Below are 18648 nucleotides of genomic sequence, written 5' to 3' on the forward strand. Positions count from 1 at the left end.
ACTGGTCCCTAGTCAGCGCCGCCTACAAGAAGCGCACAGTCCACTGGGGATGTGGATTCCCTGTAGGCAGAAAATGAGTTTGGGGCTTTTCTAGTTCTTCCCAGGGGCTTTAGGGAAGTCCAGCCTCCTTTCATCCAACGTGCTGCTACTTTCCGGAGGTGGGAAGGGAGAGAAGGAAGGGGGCGCGAGGGAGTGGGAGAAGTCATTCCTCCCATCGGAGGCTTACTGATTTACTTCTGTTTTTCGCTCTGATTTCCCAACCTTTTTTCAGGGCCTCCTTCTCCTAGCTGGATGCCTTCATCCTTTATCACCACCCAGATAAAACCAGGCCAGGCCTGCAAGTCACCCACGATCCCGGCCGCTCGGAAGAGCCGGGGAGCCGGGGAAAACGGTAAACCGGTCGAAGGGCGAGAAGGTGCAAGGGCAAATCAATAACGATAGCGGCGGTATTTCTTAAGCGCTTACTACGTGCCGAGCGCTGCACTGAGCACTGGGACAGACACAAGATAAGCAGAGCGGACAGAGTCCCTGCCCCGCGTGGGACTCGTAGGCTCCCAGGGAGGGAGGACAGGCATTTTATCCCCATCTTGGGTAACTGAGGCCCAGAGAAGTGAAGTCCCTTGCGCAGGGTCACAGCCAGGATTAGAACCCGGGTCCTCCGACTCTCAGGCCGCTCTACACACATTAGAAACAAGTACCTGGATAGGGAGGTTGTTTATGGTTCTTGCGCTTGGCTTGCAAACCAGGGCCCTGTCAACAACGGCCCACAATGGTCATGGGTTCTAATCCCGGCTCCACCGCTTGCCTGCTGTTGACCTTGTGGAAATGGCTTCACTTCCTCTGTGCCTCAGTTACCTCAACTGGAAAATGGGGGGGTTGAGACTGTGAGCCCCACGGGGGACCGGGACTGTGTCCAATCTGATCTGCTTGTATCCACCCCAGCGCTTCGTTCGGTGCCTGGCACCCAGCACGGTCCTTAACGAATATCACAATTATTATTAATTTCTCCCTCTTCTCCCTCCCCTGCCTCTCGCTGTCCCCGGCCCTCGAGGAAGCGGGCTTCTCGCCCGCACGGGGGGACATCTCCTCCTCCGCCCCCCCGGGAGTCTCCTTCGTGCGGCCCAAAGAAGGGGGGGATTCGGCAGGCCCGACTCTACCTTCCTGGTCGGCGTGGAGCCAGAAGATGCACAGGTGGGGGAACCTCAGGGGGCCGCCGAGGGGACCGCCGCCTTCCTCCGCCTGCTGCCGGCGGAGGAACTCGCTGTGGGAGATCCCCGTCTCCTCGAACACTTGCAAGCTCCTACGGCGCCACGGAGGAGAAAAAGACACGGGCACACCTCGATGGACCGGGCGGGAAGCAGATGGTCTATCTCCGCGCCGTCGGGCTTAGCCCCGGGGGAAGTCGGTGGAGGGGACATCACGGGCTCTCGCGGGGTGTCCTACAGAAGGAGCACGGCGAAGGGGATAGAGCCCGGGCCCGGGAGTCAGAAGGTCGTGGGTTCTAATCCCGGCTCCGCCACTCGTCTGCCGTGGGATCCTATAAGCGAGTCACTTCACTTCTCCGAACCTGTTACCTCATCTGGAAAATGGGGATTGAGACTTGGAGCCCCACGTGGGACTGGGACTGTGTCCAACCCGACTACCTGGCATCCACACCGGCGCTCAGAATAGTGCTTGGCACACGGTAAGCGCTTAATCAACGCCACAGTTATTGTTAGTAGTAGTATTTCGGGGGGACCGGGGGAGAAGCGTGATCCTCCCTCTGGTTTTTCCTCGCAGAGGCTGCCGAGCGGATCTGGTCACAGATAACAGACTCTGTCCTCCCCGCTCTGCGCCCAAGAGCCTTCCCGCCGGGAATCGGCTAAACCGGTCCAGTAACTCCGGTGATCGTCACTCCCGCGGAGGGGAAGGCGGGCAGGCAGAAGGAGGGCCTGTTTGGGAGAGTTCGTTGCAAGCCGACAAGTCTGGTCTCGCGGCGGGGCCGTACCTGAAGCGGAGAGGCACGTCATACATCTGGTCCTTCAACTTTCCTTTCTGAATGCCTCCGAGGCCACAGAGGCACTCTTCGGCCTCACTAACTCTGCGCTCCGCAGACCCAGAGATCCCCGGGGAAGGGGCAGGACCCGTTCCCGGGCCTCCTGCCCTCAGCCACGCCGGGGGATTCAACCCCCAAAATCTCCGCTCCTACGGCCGACGGCCCCCTGATGTTGCGGGATGGCTCGGCCCCACCGTCCCGGCCTCCTTCTCCCGCCAAAGCCCCGATCCCGGCGGGGTCGGAGGTCAGTGGCCACACTTAATGGCCTCTTGTGGGGACGAGCCCGAAGAGGACCACCTGCGCCACGGAGACCTTCCCTGAGCGGGGCCCTCGGGGGGTTTCGCCGTGATCGCTTAACCTCCCTAAGCCTCCACCGCCTCGTCTGAAAAATGGGGGAAAAGATACTGCTCCATCTCCCTCTCCGACTGGGAGCCCTGGGTGGGAGAGGCAGGGATCTCTTCGTTTAATATGGCATTCGTTAAGCGCTTATTATGTGCCAGGCACTGTACTAAGCGCCGGGGTAGATACAAGGTTGGACACGGTCCCCGTCCCACCTGGGACTCACATTTTCCAGATGAGGTAACTGAGGCACAGAGAAGTGTTTTGCCCAAGATGACACAGCAGACAGGTGACGGAGCTGGGATGAGAGCAACCCAGGTCCTTCTGACTTCCAGGCCCGCGCTCTAACCACTAGGCCTCAATCGAGGCTTTCTTCTCCATCCTGGCCCAGCTTCCCCCACCCCCTCCAAATCGGTGAGTTCTCTCCCATCTAAGTCTCCTCCGGTCAGACTGAGGCCTCCTTCCCCCTGGCTGGTGAGGCTCTGCGGGGAAAGGCGAGGTCGGGGGGTGGGATTGGGAGGGGATTTGGAAGTTTCACCTCCCTCCTCCTCTGGTGGCCACGAGAGCCACTCTGGCAACGTCCAGGGCTGCCCACTCGATTAGGGAGCCAATCTCGGCGGGAACGGCGGCCGACCGAGGACAAATCCCACTCGAGCCAAGGGTGGACGGGGGTGTGGGGACGAGGCGCACCCCCCTCACCTGGACAGCTTGCGTTTGTCGTGCGGGTGCAGCGTGGCGGCCCTGTCGGGGTCCACCAGGCTCAGGCGTCGATGCAGCTCTGGCCCATCCAGCTTTTCCAGCTCGACTTTCCTGTCGATGGCCGCGGCCGCGGGGGCGCTGGCAGATGGGGCGGGGCGGGGGGCTTCCTGCTGAGTGAAAAACAAACTCGGTAGAGGCCGGGAGACCTCTCCTTCAAGAGGCTTACCTTGACGAACGCCCCCTTCCCCCACCCCCGATTTCCTCAGTCGTATATGACCCAAAGAGCTCCTTAAATTCCCAGTGTACTTTTCATTTTGCTCATTCAGCTGTGCATCGATATCAATTTAATCATCCACGTCCGCTGCCTCCCCAGTTAAATTGTAAGATTCTTGAGGGCAGGAACGTTTACTGCTCTTTGCCCCTTCTACAATCTTCCGCCTCAGCTTCTCTACTCGGTCCGGTCCGCCCAGGGACCCCAATCTTTCTCGACAAAACCCCCGGGGCCCCGGCGTTTTGCCGAGTCTCCCCCAGACGGAGAGTTCGGCGGCGGCGGGGCGGGTGAAGGGGGAAGCCCCCGGGATCTGTCACCCGCCATTCCGGGCTGAATCAGACTTTAATGGACTGTTAGCTTCCCCGGAGATCCTCATTAATCCGGCCGACGAGCAGCTTTCCCAGGCACCGCCGGTGGCCCGAGGCCAGTCCGGGGGGGGGGGGGGGGGGGGGGGCGGCCCGGCTCCGTGGACGGGGCTGCCGCTTTGTTGCCGGTAATAAGTGGGAAAATTACACCTCCTCGCGCATAAGGGAGCCCGGGCTGAAACCGTCTTCCTTCTCCACCTCCTCTTCTTCCTCCCCGGCCGCCGGCACGCCGGCACGCCGGCCCGGGCCTTACCTTGGTATCGACCAGGACCTTCCAGAGCAAGGACTCGATGTAATAGTTGGTGCCTCCCACCACGATCGGGATCTTCCCTCGCCCAAATATGTCTTCGATGTGGGTGGTTAAGGGCGACGGGAAGGAGCCACCGGCCCCCCGAGGAACTCCGGGCCCTCCCGGAGACCCCGCTGCTTCCCGTCACCGGGGTCGCCGGACTCCCCGCCGCCATAGCCGACCACCCACCCAATCCGCTGGACGGCGGAGAGGTCGGGGGAAGGAGGAGGAGGAGAGGTGACCTTCCCAGCGCCTTGTACTTGCTCTCCCAGGGGTCTATTCCCAGCCTTCCCGGATGGGCCTCCCCTCTCTGCCCCACTTTTCCGGGACGTGGACCCAAGCATCCTGACTCCCGGGCCCGCGGGCTTCCCGTTAAGCCGCACCTTTGTTTAATAACTACTACTGGTGGATAACGCTGGAGGACTGGGTGAATCCAAGTCGCCCACCCGCCTCGTTGGTCTCTGGATTGGTGGGCGGACACCCTCACTTACAAACCCACCCACCCAGGGTGATCTACACATCCCCGGCCCGGCCGGGCTCCTCTTCTTACAGTAGCCACCGACCGGGCGCTTCTCGACCTCGGGCCCCTGGCGTTTCGTGGCCGGAGTGACCCCTCCGCATTCTGCTACCCTCCGGCGGCGGCGAGGGGCAGCATGGCCTAGTGGATACGAGACCCGGTTCTCGTCCTGCCCCCGCCACGTGCCAGCGGCGTGACCTCGGGCGAGTCACTTGACCTCTCTGAGCCTCGTCGGTTAAATGGGGGAGACGCTACCTGCTCTACCTCCCTCTTCGTTCATGAGCCCTGGGTGGGGCAGAGTCGGGGATCTGATCGGATACCCCTCGGTCGCGGCTCTCTTCTCCACTCTGGCCCAGCTGCTCCAAATCAATGAGTTCTCTCCAGTCTAATAACAATAATGATGGCATTTGTTATGTGCTTACTATGTGCACAGCACCGCTCTAAGCGCTGGGATAGATTCTTGTTCTTGTCTGTCCATCTCCCCCGATTAGACCGTAAGCCCGTCAAACGGCAGGGACTGTCTCTATCTGGTGCCGACTTGTTCATCCCAAGCGCTTAGTACAGTGCTCTGCACATAGTAAGCGCTCAATAAATACTATTGAATGAATAAATACAGGGCAATCAGGTTGTCCCGCGGGAGGCTCAGTCTTAATCCCCATTTTACAGATGAGGTAACTGAGGCGCACAGAGAGGTTAATAATAATGTCGGTATCTGTTAAGCGCTTACTATGTGCAGAGCACCGTTCTAAGCGCTGGGGTAGATACAGGGTCATCAGGATGTCCCACGTGAGGCTCACAGTCTTCATCCCCATTTTCCAGATGAGGGAACTGAGGCCCAGAGAGGTGAAGTGACTAATGATAATAATGTCGGTATCTGTTAAGCGTTTACTATGTGCAGAGCACCGTTCTAAGCGCTGGGGTAGATACAGGGTCATCAGGTTGTCCCACGTGAGGCTCACAGTCTTCATCCCCATTTCCCAGATGAGGGAACTGAGGCCCAGAGAGGTGAAGTGACTCGCCCACAGTCACCCAGCTGCCAGGCGGCAGAGCCGGGATTCGAATCCACCACCTCTGACTCCCAAGCCCGGGCTCTTTCCACTGAGCCACGCTGCTTCCCACTTATTAACTCTGTTAATAATTATCAACGTTATTATGAACTTTAATATACTGGCCTCTCCCAAGCCCCTAGTACGGTGCTGTCCACACACTAAGCGCTCAATAAACGTCACTGATTGATTGATCTGCGCTCCGGCCTCCTCCGATCCAGAGCGGGCAACGGTCCCGGGGTTACCGGTGACGCCCCCACCCGCCTCGCCCGGCTTTCCGCCCAAGGATATCAGGGCCGTTGCCTTGTTCCTGAAGTCCACCACGGTGTAATTAGTCAGGAGGGGATCCACAAAGCTGATCATGTGATGCTTGCAGAGACTCTGCTCTTGAGGGGAGACCTTGTTGGTGATGATATCTAACCCTTTGTAAACCTACGGGAGAGACAGAGAACGGGGATGAGAAAAGACATCGATTTTCCTTCCTCGGGGGTGGGGGTCTATCGACGTCCGCCTCCCCGCTAGGCCGCAGGCTTGTTGCGGGCGGGGAACCCGTGGGCTGATTCTGAGGCACGGTGCTCCGCACACGGTAAGCGCTCTGGAAATACGACTGACCGACGTCCGCGTGTACGCACGCTACCACACGTGCACGCAGGGCCGCCGTCGGGGAGCGGCCGGAACACGTCACCCCTGCCTGCCTTGGCACTCCTCGGGGCCGAGCCGGACCCTGACGGGGAGCCCATCTCTCCCCGCTTCCCCGGGGGACCCCCTCTCGCAGTCCCGAGAAGACCCGGACGGCTGAAACCTCGAGAAAAGGAGCCCCATTTTTCACCCTTCATTACAATAGAGAAGCGGCGGGGCTCGGTGGCAAGAGCCCGGGCTTGGGCGTCAGAGGTCATGGGTTCAAATCCCCGCTCAGCCGCCCGTCAGCTGTGTGACTCCGGGCAAGTCACAACTCCTCTGTGCCCCAGTTACCTCATCTGGAAAATGGGGATGATGACCGGGAGCCCCACGTGGGACAACCTGATCACCTGCCCCAGCGCTCAGAACAGAGCTCTGCACATAGTAAGCGCTTAACAAATGCCATCATTATTATTATTATTATTACAACTTCTTCTGGATGCTGAACGCCCCCTTGACCGCAAACGTTTTTCATTCATTCAGGCGTATGGAGAAGCAGCATGGCGCAGTGGATCGAGCAAAGGCCTGGGACTCGGACGGTCATGGGTTCTAATCCCGGCTCCGTCACCCGTCTGCTGTGTGACCTCGGGCGGGTCACTTCGCTTCTCTGGGCCTCAGTAACCTCACCTGGAAAATGGGGATTGAGACCCTGAGCCCCACATGGGACAGGGACTGTGCCCGGCTCAATTGGTCTGTATCCATCCCACAACTTGGTACAGTGCCTGGCACATAGTAAGGGCTTAACAAATACCATCATCATCATCATTTATTGAGCGCTTACTGTGGGCAGAGCACTGTGCTAAGCCCTCGGGAGAATACAAGATAAACAGACACCTTCTTCAAGACATACCTCAGTCCCCGTTTAGACTGCGAGCCCGTTGTTGGGCAGGGATGGTCTCTATCTGTTGCCCAATCGTACCTTCCGACGCTTAGTACGGTGCTCTGCACATAGTAAGCGCTCAATAAATACGATTAAGTGAATGTGAATGAACATACACATCACCAGGCAGGACTATTCAATTCCAGTCCTCTCATCTGCAACCCCGAAGGAACCCTCCCCCCGCCCCGACCCCCGGCTAGGACCCCTTGACCCCACAGGTCTCCCGACCCCCGACCTCTGGCAATGGAGGCGACCCCCCGGCCCACAGGGAGGCTCCATGACACCTAAACCAATCAATCCATCAACCTGATTAGCTTGTATCTACTCCAGGGCTTGGCACATAGTAAATGCTTAACAAATCCCACGATTATTATTATTATTATTATTAACTAAGCACTTACTGTGTGCAGGTCACTGTAATAAGCGCTTGGGAACGGACAACGCAACAACCTAACAGACACGTTCCCTATCCGCAACGAGCTTACAGGTCAGGGGACGAGCTCAGAGCGCCGGAAGGAAATCTTGCCTCTCGCTACAAATGATTTCCGTGGGGTTTTTCCTGTTTGAGCTGAAGGCAGACACAATAATAATCACTGTGGTTTTGGGTGAGCGTCTACTGTGCGCTAAGTGTTTGGACTAAGTGGAAGCATCCGTAGGAGATAATCGGGTCGGACGCAAACCCCGTCCAAGTAGGGAAGGAGGACGGGCATTTTTCAACCCCAATTTATATCCACCGGGACTATTTACTGGGCGCTTACTGTGTGCAGAGCACTGCGCTGAGAACTTAGGATCAGCACCACGGGGGAGCCGAAATGACTCCGGAGCGGAATTTTCAGATTCATTCATTCATTCAATAGTATTTATTGAGCGCTTACTATGTGCAGAGCACTGTACTAAGCGCTTGGGATGAACAAGTCGGCAACAGATAGAGACAGTCCCTGCCGTTTGATGGGCTTACGGTCTAATCGGGGGAGACGGACAGACAAGAACACGAGGCTGTTGCTCTGGGGCGACTTCGACTCCCCCGTGATGCCGATATTAAGCGCTTAGCACGTTGCGCAGCACACAGTAAGCGCTCCATAAATACCGCTGATTGATATATATGGGCTTCCCTTCCCCTCCCCGCCGTAAGGATGCTTCTCGGGCCTTGGATCCCAGCCGACCCGACAGGGCCAGTCCACCACATGTCCATATCTGTAATTTATTTGTTACTATCAATGTCTGTCCCCCCCTCCTAGACTGTAAGCTCGCTGTGAGTAGGGAATGTGTCTGTTTGTTGTTAAATTGCACTCTCCCAAGCACTCAGTCCAGTGCTCTGCACACAGTAAGCGCTCGATAAATACAACTGAATGAATGAACGAACTCCTGTGAGATCCGTCTCTGTCCGATCAAAGCCAAACTTTAGCAGGGGGCCGAGCACTCGGCCCCACCCCCGGCAGAAATGCCAAAACCAGCGAGCTCTCCGTTTCCTCGGCTTTTTAAAAAGTCCCTCCTCGCGTTTCCCGTTCCGAGGGCGAATCCCTCCTCCTCCCGCCCTCTGCTTAACTGAAGGGGAAGGAGAAGGGGAGAAACAATTCTCGCTGACGCCAAGGACGGTAGGAGGGCCAGAGCCCCGTTTGGCAACTGACTGTCCTTAGCTTCTCCCGGAAGCAACGCGGCTCCCAACCCGGGCTCCCGGGCGGATCGGGGAACATGCAAAACCTGTGGGCTGGCTGGTTACGGCATCGAGATTATCCCTCCGATCATCTCCCTGGGGATCAGCCGGGTGGACCTAGAGCGGCTAACTGCCTTTTGGGTTGTAGGTCCCAGGTGGCTTCCCAGCTCCCGTCCCTCTCCCCTTACGGTAGCGTGGGGCTACCTCGCTTTTCCCACCCTGCTGGGGGGCCTGAGATAATAATAATCATTATGCTATTTGTTAAGCGCTTACTATGTGCACTGTTGTAGGCACCGGGGTAGAAACAGGGTAATCGGATTGTCCCACCTGGGGCTCACCCTTTTTTAATCCCCATTTTCCAGACGAGCTAACTGAGGCACAGAAGTGAAGCGACTTGCCCAAGGTCACACAGCAGGCAAGTGGCGGAGCCTTGATTAGAACCCACGACCTCTGACTCCCAAGCCCGGGCTCTTTCCGCTGAGCCACGCTGCTTCTGGAGATCCACTTAATTCTCTGTGCCTCAGTTACCTCATCTGTAAAATGGGGACTAAAGGCTGTGAGCCCCATGTGGGACAGGGAAAGTGTCTGCCACTCCGGTTATACTGTACTCAGCAGCACGGTAGCAGAGTCAGAGGTCGTGAGTTCTAATCCCGGCTCTGCCACTTGTCAGCTGTGGGACTTTGGGGAAGTCACTTCTCTTTGCCTCAGTGACCTCATCTGGAAAATGGGGATGAAGACTGTGAGCCCCAAGCGGGACAACCTGATGACTCTGTATCTACCCCGGCCCTTAGAACAGTGCTTGGCACACAGTAAGTGCTTGGCACATAGTAAGTGCTTAACAAATACAATTACTATTATTATTACTCTCCCAAATGCAGATCCGGACCTGCAACAGTATCAAGGGCGGGAGAACCTGTTTTCCACCAGACCTATCCTCAGTGGCACAGAAGCATAGTCTAGCGGACAGAGCAAAGGCTTTGGACTAAGATGGTCCTGGCTTCTAGTTTTGGCTCCGCCACTCAAACGCTGTGAGATCTTGGGCGAGTCATTTCACTTCTCTGGGCCTCAGTTCCCTCAGCTGGAAAATGGGGATTATGACTCTGAGCCCCATGTGGGACAGGGACCGTGCCCAACCCGATTTGCTTGCATCCACCTCAGCGCTTAGAACGGTGCCCGGCACATAGTAAACACTCAACGAATACCACAATTATTCTTTTTAGAGGGTTTACAGCCCGGAGGGGGAGACGGACATTAAAAGAGATTACGGATATGGACCTAAGGACCTGTGGGGCTGAGGAAGGGGTGAATATCAAGTGTGAATTATTGCCGACTTAATAATAATAATAATAATAATGTCGGCATTTGTTAAGCGCTGACTATGTGCAGAGCACTGTTCTAAGCGCTGGGGTAGACACGGGAATCAGGTTGTCCCATGTGGGGCTCACAGTCTTCACCCCCATTTTACAGATGAGGTAACTGAGGCACAGAGAAGTGAAGTGACTCGCCTACAGTCACACAGCTGACAAGTGGCAGAGCTGGGATTCGAACCCATGATCTCTGACTCCCAAGCCCGGACTCTTTCCACTGAGCCACGGTAGGTAACATAATCCGGCTGCAAAGCAACCCTCCCCAGACTCAGGGCTGTGGGGAAAAGACTGTGGGCCCTCAGTAAGTAATAATAATAATTATGATGATGGAATTTATTAAGTGCTTCCTATGTCCCGGGCACTGTTCTAAGCGCTGGGGTGGATACGAGGAAATCGGCAAGGGACCGTGTCTGACCGGATTATTTTCTTCGCCTTACCCCCGCTCTCTGATTAACAGAGTGCACCGGTCCCTTGTAAGCACTTAATAAACACCGGAATTATTAGAAGGTGAGTGTTGCTACGCTAAGTCCGCTTCTTTGAAAGGCTTATCGTTTAAGCTTCTCCCGTGCTTTCTCCCAGGAGCCTTTCCCACTCCCGCTTCACACTGGCCGGGAGGAGAATCGGTTAGTTCTGTCTTTCGTGTGTGCGCGTATGGCATTATAAATCCCGGGAGAGAGGGCTACAATGCGCCGACTCCTTTGGGTTCTCCGGCCCCTCCCGAAAAATCTGGGAAGTTGCAGAAGTAAACGCCGAGTCCCTACGGTGCTGGCTCTGAGACAAAGGGGTCCCCTTGAAAACCCAAACTGGCAAAAAAAAGTTTTCGCTCCGTCACCATCTTTGGGACCTCAAGGTTGAAGCATCCTTGATCCGACTCTTTTCTATTTTCAGCCTCTCTACGGTATTCAAGATAACCTTTCCGTTCCAGACTAAGCCCCCGTTTCCTCTACACGCTCTCCCTTCCACTTGGATTTCTACCCTTTATTCACCCCCACCCTCGGCCACGCGGCACTTTACGTCCATAACTGTAATCGTATTTTAACGTCTGACTCCCCCTCTAACCTAAGCTCCTCGTGGAACGCGTCTACCACTCTGTCATATCATACTCAACCAAATGCTTAGTATGGTGCTCTACACCCAGTAAGCGCTCAATAAATATGTGATAAGCACTTACTGTGCGATGAGAACTGTACTAAGTGCTGGAGGCGAAACAAGATAATCAGGTCAGACACAGTCCCTGTCCCACGCAACAGGGTTCACAGTGTAGGCAGGAGGGAGACTAGGCCTTGAATCCCCATTTACAGAGGAGGAAACTGAGGCCCAGAGAAGTGCCTTCCCAAAGCTACCAAGCAGGTGAGTGGCAGAGCCAAGATTAGAACCCAGGTGGCCTTGAATCCCCATTTTATTTAGAGGAGGAAACTGAGGCCCAGAGAAGTGCCTTGTCAAAGCTACCAAGCAGGCGAGTGGCGGAGCCAAGATTAGAACCCAGGTGGCCTTGAATCCCTATTTTATTTAGAGGAAACTGAGGCCCAGAGAAGTGCCTTCCTAAAGCTACCAAGCAGGCGAGTGGCGGAGCCAAGATTAGAACCCAAGTGGCCTTGAATCCCCATTTTATTTAGAGGAGGAAACTGAGGCCCAGAGAAGTGCCTTGTCAAAGCTACCAAGCAGGCGAGTGGCAGAGCCAAGATTAGAACCCAAGTGGCCTTGAATCCCCATTTTATTTAGAGGAGGAAACTGAGGCCCAGAGAAGTGCCTTGCCAAAGCTACCAAGCAGGCGAGTGGCGGAGCCAAGATTAGAACCCAGGTGGCCTTGAATCCCTATTTTATTTACAGAGGAGGAAACTGAGGCCCAGAGAAGTGCCTTCCTAAAGCTACCAAGCAGGCGACTGGTGGAGCCTGGAATCCCCATTTTAGAGGAGGAAACTGAGGCCCAGAGAAGTGCCTTCCCAAAGCTACCAAGCAGGCGAGTGGCGGAGCCAAGATTAGAACGCAGGTGGCCTTGAATCCCCATTTTACTTAGAGGAGGAAACTGAGGCTAGAAAAGTGCCTTCCCAAAGCTACCAAGCAGGCGACTGGAGCCAAGAGTAGAACCCAGGTCCTCTGACTCCCTGCCCCATCAGTTAATCATATTTACTGAGCACTTACTATGTGCACAGCACTCTACTAAGCGCTTGGGAGAGTATAACAGCGAGCTTACAGTCTAGAGGAGGTGAAAGACATTACTAGAAATATACATAAGTGCTCTTTCCACTAGGCCACACTGCTTCCCTTAGATCTCTTCACCCCCACCCCACGGCCCCCCAACTCACAGCCCTCCTCTCCCCCCGACCCCCAAACGGGGAGGCAGCCTCACGGTGGACGGCTGCTGCTGCCAATGGCGACCACTCCTAATAATAATGTTGGTATTTGTTAAGCGCTTACTATGTGCAGAGCACTGTTCTAAGCGCTGGGGGAGATACAGGGTCATCAGGTCGTCCTACGTGAGGCTCACAGTTAATCCCCATTTTACAGATGAGGTAACTGAGCCACAGGGAAGTTAAGCGACTCGCCCACAGTCACCCAGCTGACAAGCGGCAGAGCCGGGAGTCGAACCCATGACCTCTGACTCCGAAGCCCAGGCTCTTTCCACTGAGCCAAGCTGCTGTGGAGGGATAACGGATTTCTTTCTTTCTATTAATTTCTGTCTCATTCAGAGGTACCTATTAGGCGCTTACTGTGTGGACAGCACTGTACTCGGCGCTTGGAAAAGTACAATACAGCCACGAACGGGGACCATGGGCTCACAATCGAGGTGGGGGAGACAGACATCAGTACAAATATATGACAGATAGATACCTAAGTGCTGTGGGGGGAGGAGAGCAAAGGGAGCGAGTTGGGGTGACGTAGAAGGGAGTTGGGAATGAGGAAAAGGGGGGCTTAGTCTGGGAAGGCTTCTCGGAGGAGATGGGCCTTCAGAGAGCTTTGAAGGAGGCCGGGGAGGGAGAGTAACTGCGGGATTTGAGGAGGGAGGGTGTTGCAGGCCAGAGGCAATAAGATTACTGTAAGCAGGGACCGTGTCATACTGTTATACTCTTCTCTCCCAAGAGCTCAGCACAGTGTTCTGTACAGAGTACGCACTGAATAAATAACGCTATCGGCTTTAAAGCATTCCATCCCCCTGCCCCCTCCTACTTCACCGCACTGCTCCCCGGCTTCGACCCAGCCCGCACACTTCGATCCTCAAATGCCAACTTATTCACTGTACCTCCATCTCGTCTACCTCGCCTCCGACCTCTCATCCACAACCCGCGCCTGGCCTGGAACGCCCTCCCTCTTCACGTCCTTCGCGTCGGTATGCCGTTGACGCCGGTCTACTTGTTTTGGGGTCTGTCTCCCCGCTTCGAGGCTGTGAGCCCGTTGTTGGGTGGGGATGGTCTCTATCTGTTGCCGAATTGGACTTTCCAGGTCCTTAGTACGGTGCTCCGCACACAGGATGCGCTCAATAAACATGGCTGAAAAAATGAACATCCGACAATTCCCCTCTCCCCTCTTCGAAGTCTTATCGAAGGCCCGTCTCCTCCGAGAGGCCTTCCCTGACTAAGCCCGCCTTTCCTCTTCTCCCGCTCCCTTCTGCGTCGCCCTGACTCGCTCCCTTCATTCGTCCCCTCCCTCCCCGCCCCACAGCACTTATGTCCAGATCTGTCATTTATCTCTCTCTATTAATGCCCGTCTCCCCCTCTAGACAGTAAATCATTGTGGGCAGGGACTGTGTATTTTACTGTTACACTGTCCTCTCCCAAGTGCTTAGTACAGGGCTCTGCGTCCAATCAGCGCCGCTCAATAAACACGATCGGCAGGCACACTGCACCAAGGAAACACCCGATTAGACTATTATCCATAATTCATTTTTATTAACGTCCGCCCCTCTAGACTGTAAGCCCATTGCGGGCCGGGAATGCGTCTGTTTCTTGTTCTCTTGTCCTCTCCCAAGTGCTTAATACAGTGGTCCGCACACAATAAATCCGACGGACTGACCGCCAGAGCGTTAGCTGGGCGTCCGTGGGTGGGGGCGGGAGCCCGGCCCCATCGGGGCCTGGTGCCGGAGAGACAGCGGGCGGCCCCCGGCCAGTCGAGCCGCTCGGGCCTCGGAGGGGGACGACCGACAAAGGGTTACTGTGTCTCCAGCCTCCAGTCGGCATCTCGCCGCCCCAGGTGGCCTACTGGCCCCCGGCCCGCCCGCCCGCCGCGGCTTCCACGCCAACAGCTGCCTCAACACAAGCGGCATTGATGGGGTCTCCGCCCAGCCCGCGCCGGGCGCCTCCTCCCAACGGCCGGGGGTCTCGCCCGACGCCACCGGGGCCGGTCCCTGTCGATTACGCTTGAGCGACGGGAATTTCGAGGCGACGGAGGCACCACGGTGCCCTCCGCCCACCCCACGCGACCCGGAGTTATTTATAAACTGACCTCCCGCCCACGCCCTGCCTCTGGCCTGGAACGCCCTCCCTCATATAATGATAATAATGTTGGTATTTGTTAAGCGCTTACTTTGTTAAGCACCGTTCTAAGCACTGGGGGAGACAAGGTGATCAGGTTGTCCCTCGTGGGGTTCACGGTTTTCATTCCCATTTTACATATGCGGTAACTGAGGCCCAGAGAAGTGACTTGCCCAAAGTCGCACAGCTGACAAGGGGCGGAGCCGGGATTCGAACCCATGACCCCTGACTCCCAAGCCCGGGCTCTTTCCACTGAGCCACGCTGCTTCTCATATCCGACAGACGTCTCCTCTCCCCCACTTTGGAGCCTTATTGAAGGCCCATCTCCTCCGAGAGGCCTTCCCCGACTAACCCCTCCTTTCCTCTTTCCCGGCTCCCTTCTGCATCTCCTTTACTCCCTCTATTCATCCCCCTCTCCCCGTCCCATATTTATCTCTCTCTGTCCTTTATCTGTCATTTATCTCTATTAATTATCTGTCATTTATCTCTATTAATGCCCATCTCCCCCTCTAGACAGTAAGTCACTGTGGGCAAGGACTGTGTATTTTATTGTTACACTGTCCTCTCCCAAGTGCTTAGTACAGGGCTCTGCGCACAATCAGCGCTGCTCAATAAACACTATCAGCAGGCACACCGCGCCAAGGAAACACCCGATTAGACTGTGAGCCCGTCAATGGGCAGGGATTGTCTCTATCTGTTGCCGAATTGTACATGCCAAGCGCTTAGGAGAGTGCTCCGCACATAGTAAGCATTCAATAAATACTATGGAATGAACTATCAGTTGTGTGATTAATGCCATCGCCAACCTGATTATCTGGGACCTCCCCCAGTGCTTAGCTGGCACCCAGTGAGCTCCTGACAAGCACCCGATTACTGTCAGTGTTAATAATAAAACCATTAATAATAATTATGGTATTTGGTAAGCACTTACCGTGTGCCAGGCACTGTACTAAGCACTGGGATGGATCGAAGCAAATCAGGCTGAATCGATCAGGTGGGGCACAGTCCCTGTCCCACCTGGGACTCACTGTCTCAAACCCGTCTTCCAGATGAGATAACTGAGGCCCAGTGAGGCCCAGTGAAGCGACTTGCCCAAGGTCACGCCGTGGCCCAGTGGCAGAGCCGGGATTAGAACCCATGACCTTCTGAATCCCAGGCCCGGGCTCTATCCACCACGCCATGCTGCTTCTCTGCCAATCAAGAGTATTTACTGAGTACCCACTGTGTGCAGAGTACTGCCTAGACGACTGAGAACAACAGAAGTAGCCAACTCTCTGGACCCTACAATAAATAATACTAATAATCGTATTTCTTAAGCGCTTACTACGTGCCAAACCCCGTTCTAAGCGCTGGGGTAGATGCGACGTCATCAGGTTGTCCCACCTGGGGCTCACGGTCTTGATCCCCGTTTGACCGGTGAGGTCACTGAGGCACAGAGAAGTGAAGTGAGTCACACGGCTGATGAGCGGCGGGGCCGGGATTAGAACCCACGACTTCTGACTCCCAAGACGGGGCTTTTTGCTCTGAGCCCCGCTGCTTCATATGTGATTTTGTGGGTGTGTGGGTGGCGAAGGGGGTTGAGTCCTAGAAAGGAAGAAGTGGCACATGCCCCTTTGTGGGCATGGACCTTGTCTGTACTGGCCCCTCCCAAGTACTCACCACAGTGCTCTGCACAGAGTACGAGCTCAATGAATACCACTGGCTGACTCTCCTTGGTGAGAGGTTGTAATAATAATAATAATAATGTTGGTATGAAGGCGCTTACTCTGTGCAGAGCACTGTTCTAAGCGCTGGGGGAGATACAGGGTCATCGGGTGGTCCCACGTGAGGCTCACAGTCCTCACCCCCATTTTACAGATGAGGGAACTGAGGTCCCCAACAGCGTGGCTCAGTGGAAAGAGCCCGGGCTTGGGAGTCAGAGGTCATGGGTTCGAATCCCCGCTCTGCCACCTGTCAGCTGGGTGACTGTGGGCGAGTCACTTCACTTCTCTGGGCCTCAGTTACCGCATCTGTAAAATGGGGATGAAGACCGGGAGCCTCATGTGGGACAACCTGATGACCCTGTATCTCCCCCAGCGCTTAGAACAGTGCTCTGCACAGAGGAAGCGCTTAACAAATACCAACATGTTTTTTTTGTAAGTGACTAGCCCACAGTCACACAGCTGACAAGTGGCAAGGCCTGAATTCGAACCCGTGACCTCTGACTCCAAAGCCCGGGTGCCTTCCACTGAGCCACGCTGCTTCTCTAAGTTATCTAATTTGGGGTCTGAAGAAATACGGAGGTAAGTGAGGGGACTCTTCTTTTCCTTCCCGTGAAGGGAAGCGGCTGAGTCGATGCATTCATTATTGCCTCAAGGACTTTCAGCTAAAGCCAAGGAAAAGCATTCTTTATTGTATTTAAATTTCACTGTTGATTTTTCGGTCTTTAAGCAGCTGAGAGCCACAGGGGGCCACAGTGTTTCCCCCTCCCCTCCATTCACTCAGCCGTCCAACCAGCAAATTAAACTCATCCCCCCCTTCTGAGACTCCGGTACTTTCCCCTCCTCCCCGTAAAACGTCTCAGCTACCTGGCTTGGGAGTCCGAGGTCACGGGTTCGAATCCCCGCTCCGCCACTTGGCAGCTGGGTGACTGTGGGCAAGTCACTTCACTGGGCCTCAGTTCCCTCATCTGGAAAATGGGGATTAACTGTGAGCCTCACGTGGGACAACCTGATGACCCTGTATCTCCCCCGGCGCTTAGGACAGCGCTCTGCACATAGTAAGCGCTTAACAAATACCGACATGTTTAGAATAAGCGCTCCATAAATACGATTGAGCGAACGAACGAACGAGTGGAGGAGCCGGGGTTAGAAACAATGACCTTCTGACTTTCAGGGCCGTGACCTGTCGGCTACAGATCACGCAGAAACTCCAGCGATGTTCGGAGACCCGGAGCTTCGGGACCCTGAGGGAGGTGGAGGGGGCCGGGGGTGTCCAAGCTCACCTCAAAAAGTGAGAGCTTGGCAGCGAAGCAAAATATAAAAACTCACAGTAAAATTGATCGGGATCATTTAACCTCTGGGGCTGACCTGGGGGTTGGGGGAGAGGACCCATGGTGCTATTAAAAAAAATAAATAATTGCAACCTGGCAAATCCAGAGCGCTTAGTACTCTTCAAAGCCCTTCGCAAACATTAATTAATCCCTTTACCCTGCAATGAAGGAAATAAATGTAATTAGCTTCACTTTACAGATGCTCTTCCTAACTCCTGGAAGTTGGGCTCTCCTGCGTGCGCCATTTTATCTAGGTCGTATCCGATTTCCCAATTCAAGGGCAAATGGTAACCGGAGAGTCTAAGCCTTCTAAGGTTCGTCTTCCCTGTCTCCTACAGGAGTCAAGGGCTGAAACCAAAAAGTCAAACGCTCAATTCTCTAAATAAATAATCCGCTTTATCCACGAGGAATTCCCCGCCTCGACCCCAAGGCAGTTGGGACGGGAGGCCTGCACTTTACCAAAGAGTTCCAGTTACACCATCCTCTCTCCACAACCGTCATCATCGACGGTTGAGCGCTTACTATGTGCACAGCACTGTACTAAGCGCTTGAGAAAGTACAGTACACTCCCTGCCCACAACAGGCTGACAGTCTAGAGGGACAACATGGAAAATAGCAGCGTGCCTCATGGATAGAGCCTAGGAGGGAGAAGGACCTGGGTTCTGCTGCTGTGTGACCTTGGGCAAATCACGTCACTTCTCTGGGCCTCAAATAGAGAAGCAGCGTGGCTCAGTGGAAAGAGCATGACTTTAGGAGTCAGAGGTCATGAGTTCAAATCCCGGCTCAGCCATTTGTCAGCTGTGTGACTTTGGGCAAGTCACTTCACTTCTCTGTGCCTCAGTTACCCCATCTGTAAAATGGGGATGAAGACTGTGAGCCCCACGTGGGACAACCCGATCACGCTGTATCCTCCCCAGCGCTTAGAACAGTGCTTTGCACATAGTAAGCGCTTAACAAATGCCATTATTATTATTATTATACCTCATCTGTAAAATGGGGATTACAACT

General features: G+C 55.1%; 1 protein-coding gene across 3 annotated transcripts in view; it reads right to left on the bottom strand.

The window, feature by feature from the left end:
• The window catches only part of TRIT1 (tRNA isopentenyltransferase 1), a 29830-nt gene that overhangs the window by 8554 nt on the left and 2628 nt on the right, over window positions 1–18648 (bottom strand). For 2 of the 3 annotated variants that reach the window (XM_029081445.2, XM_029081447.1), the window contains exons 2-5: window positions 5853–5993; window positions 3963–4061; window positions 3074–3243; window positions 1158–1300 (exon numbers count right to left, since the gene is read on the bottom strand). In XM_029081445.2, the coding sequence (XP_028937278.1) occupies window positions 1158–1300; window positions 3074–3243; window positions 3963–4061; window positions 5853–5993 (553 nt within the window). The remainder of the gene's footprint in view (window positions 1–1157; window positions 1301–3073; window positions 3244–3962; window positions 4062–5852; window positions 5994–18648) is intronic. The other variant, XM_029081446.2, reaches the window with a different exon arrangement.

This window comes from Ornithorhynchus anatinus, chromosome 16, assembly GCF_004115215.2.
Source record: "Ornithorhynchus anatinus isolate Pmale09 chromosome 16, mOrnAna1.pri.v4, whole genome shotgun sequence".
Lineage (NCBI taxonomy): Eukaryota > Metazoa > Chordata > Mammalia > Monotremata > Ornithorhynchidae > Ornithorhynchus > Ornithorhynchus anatinus.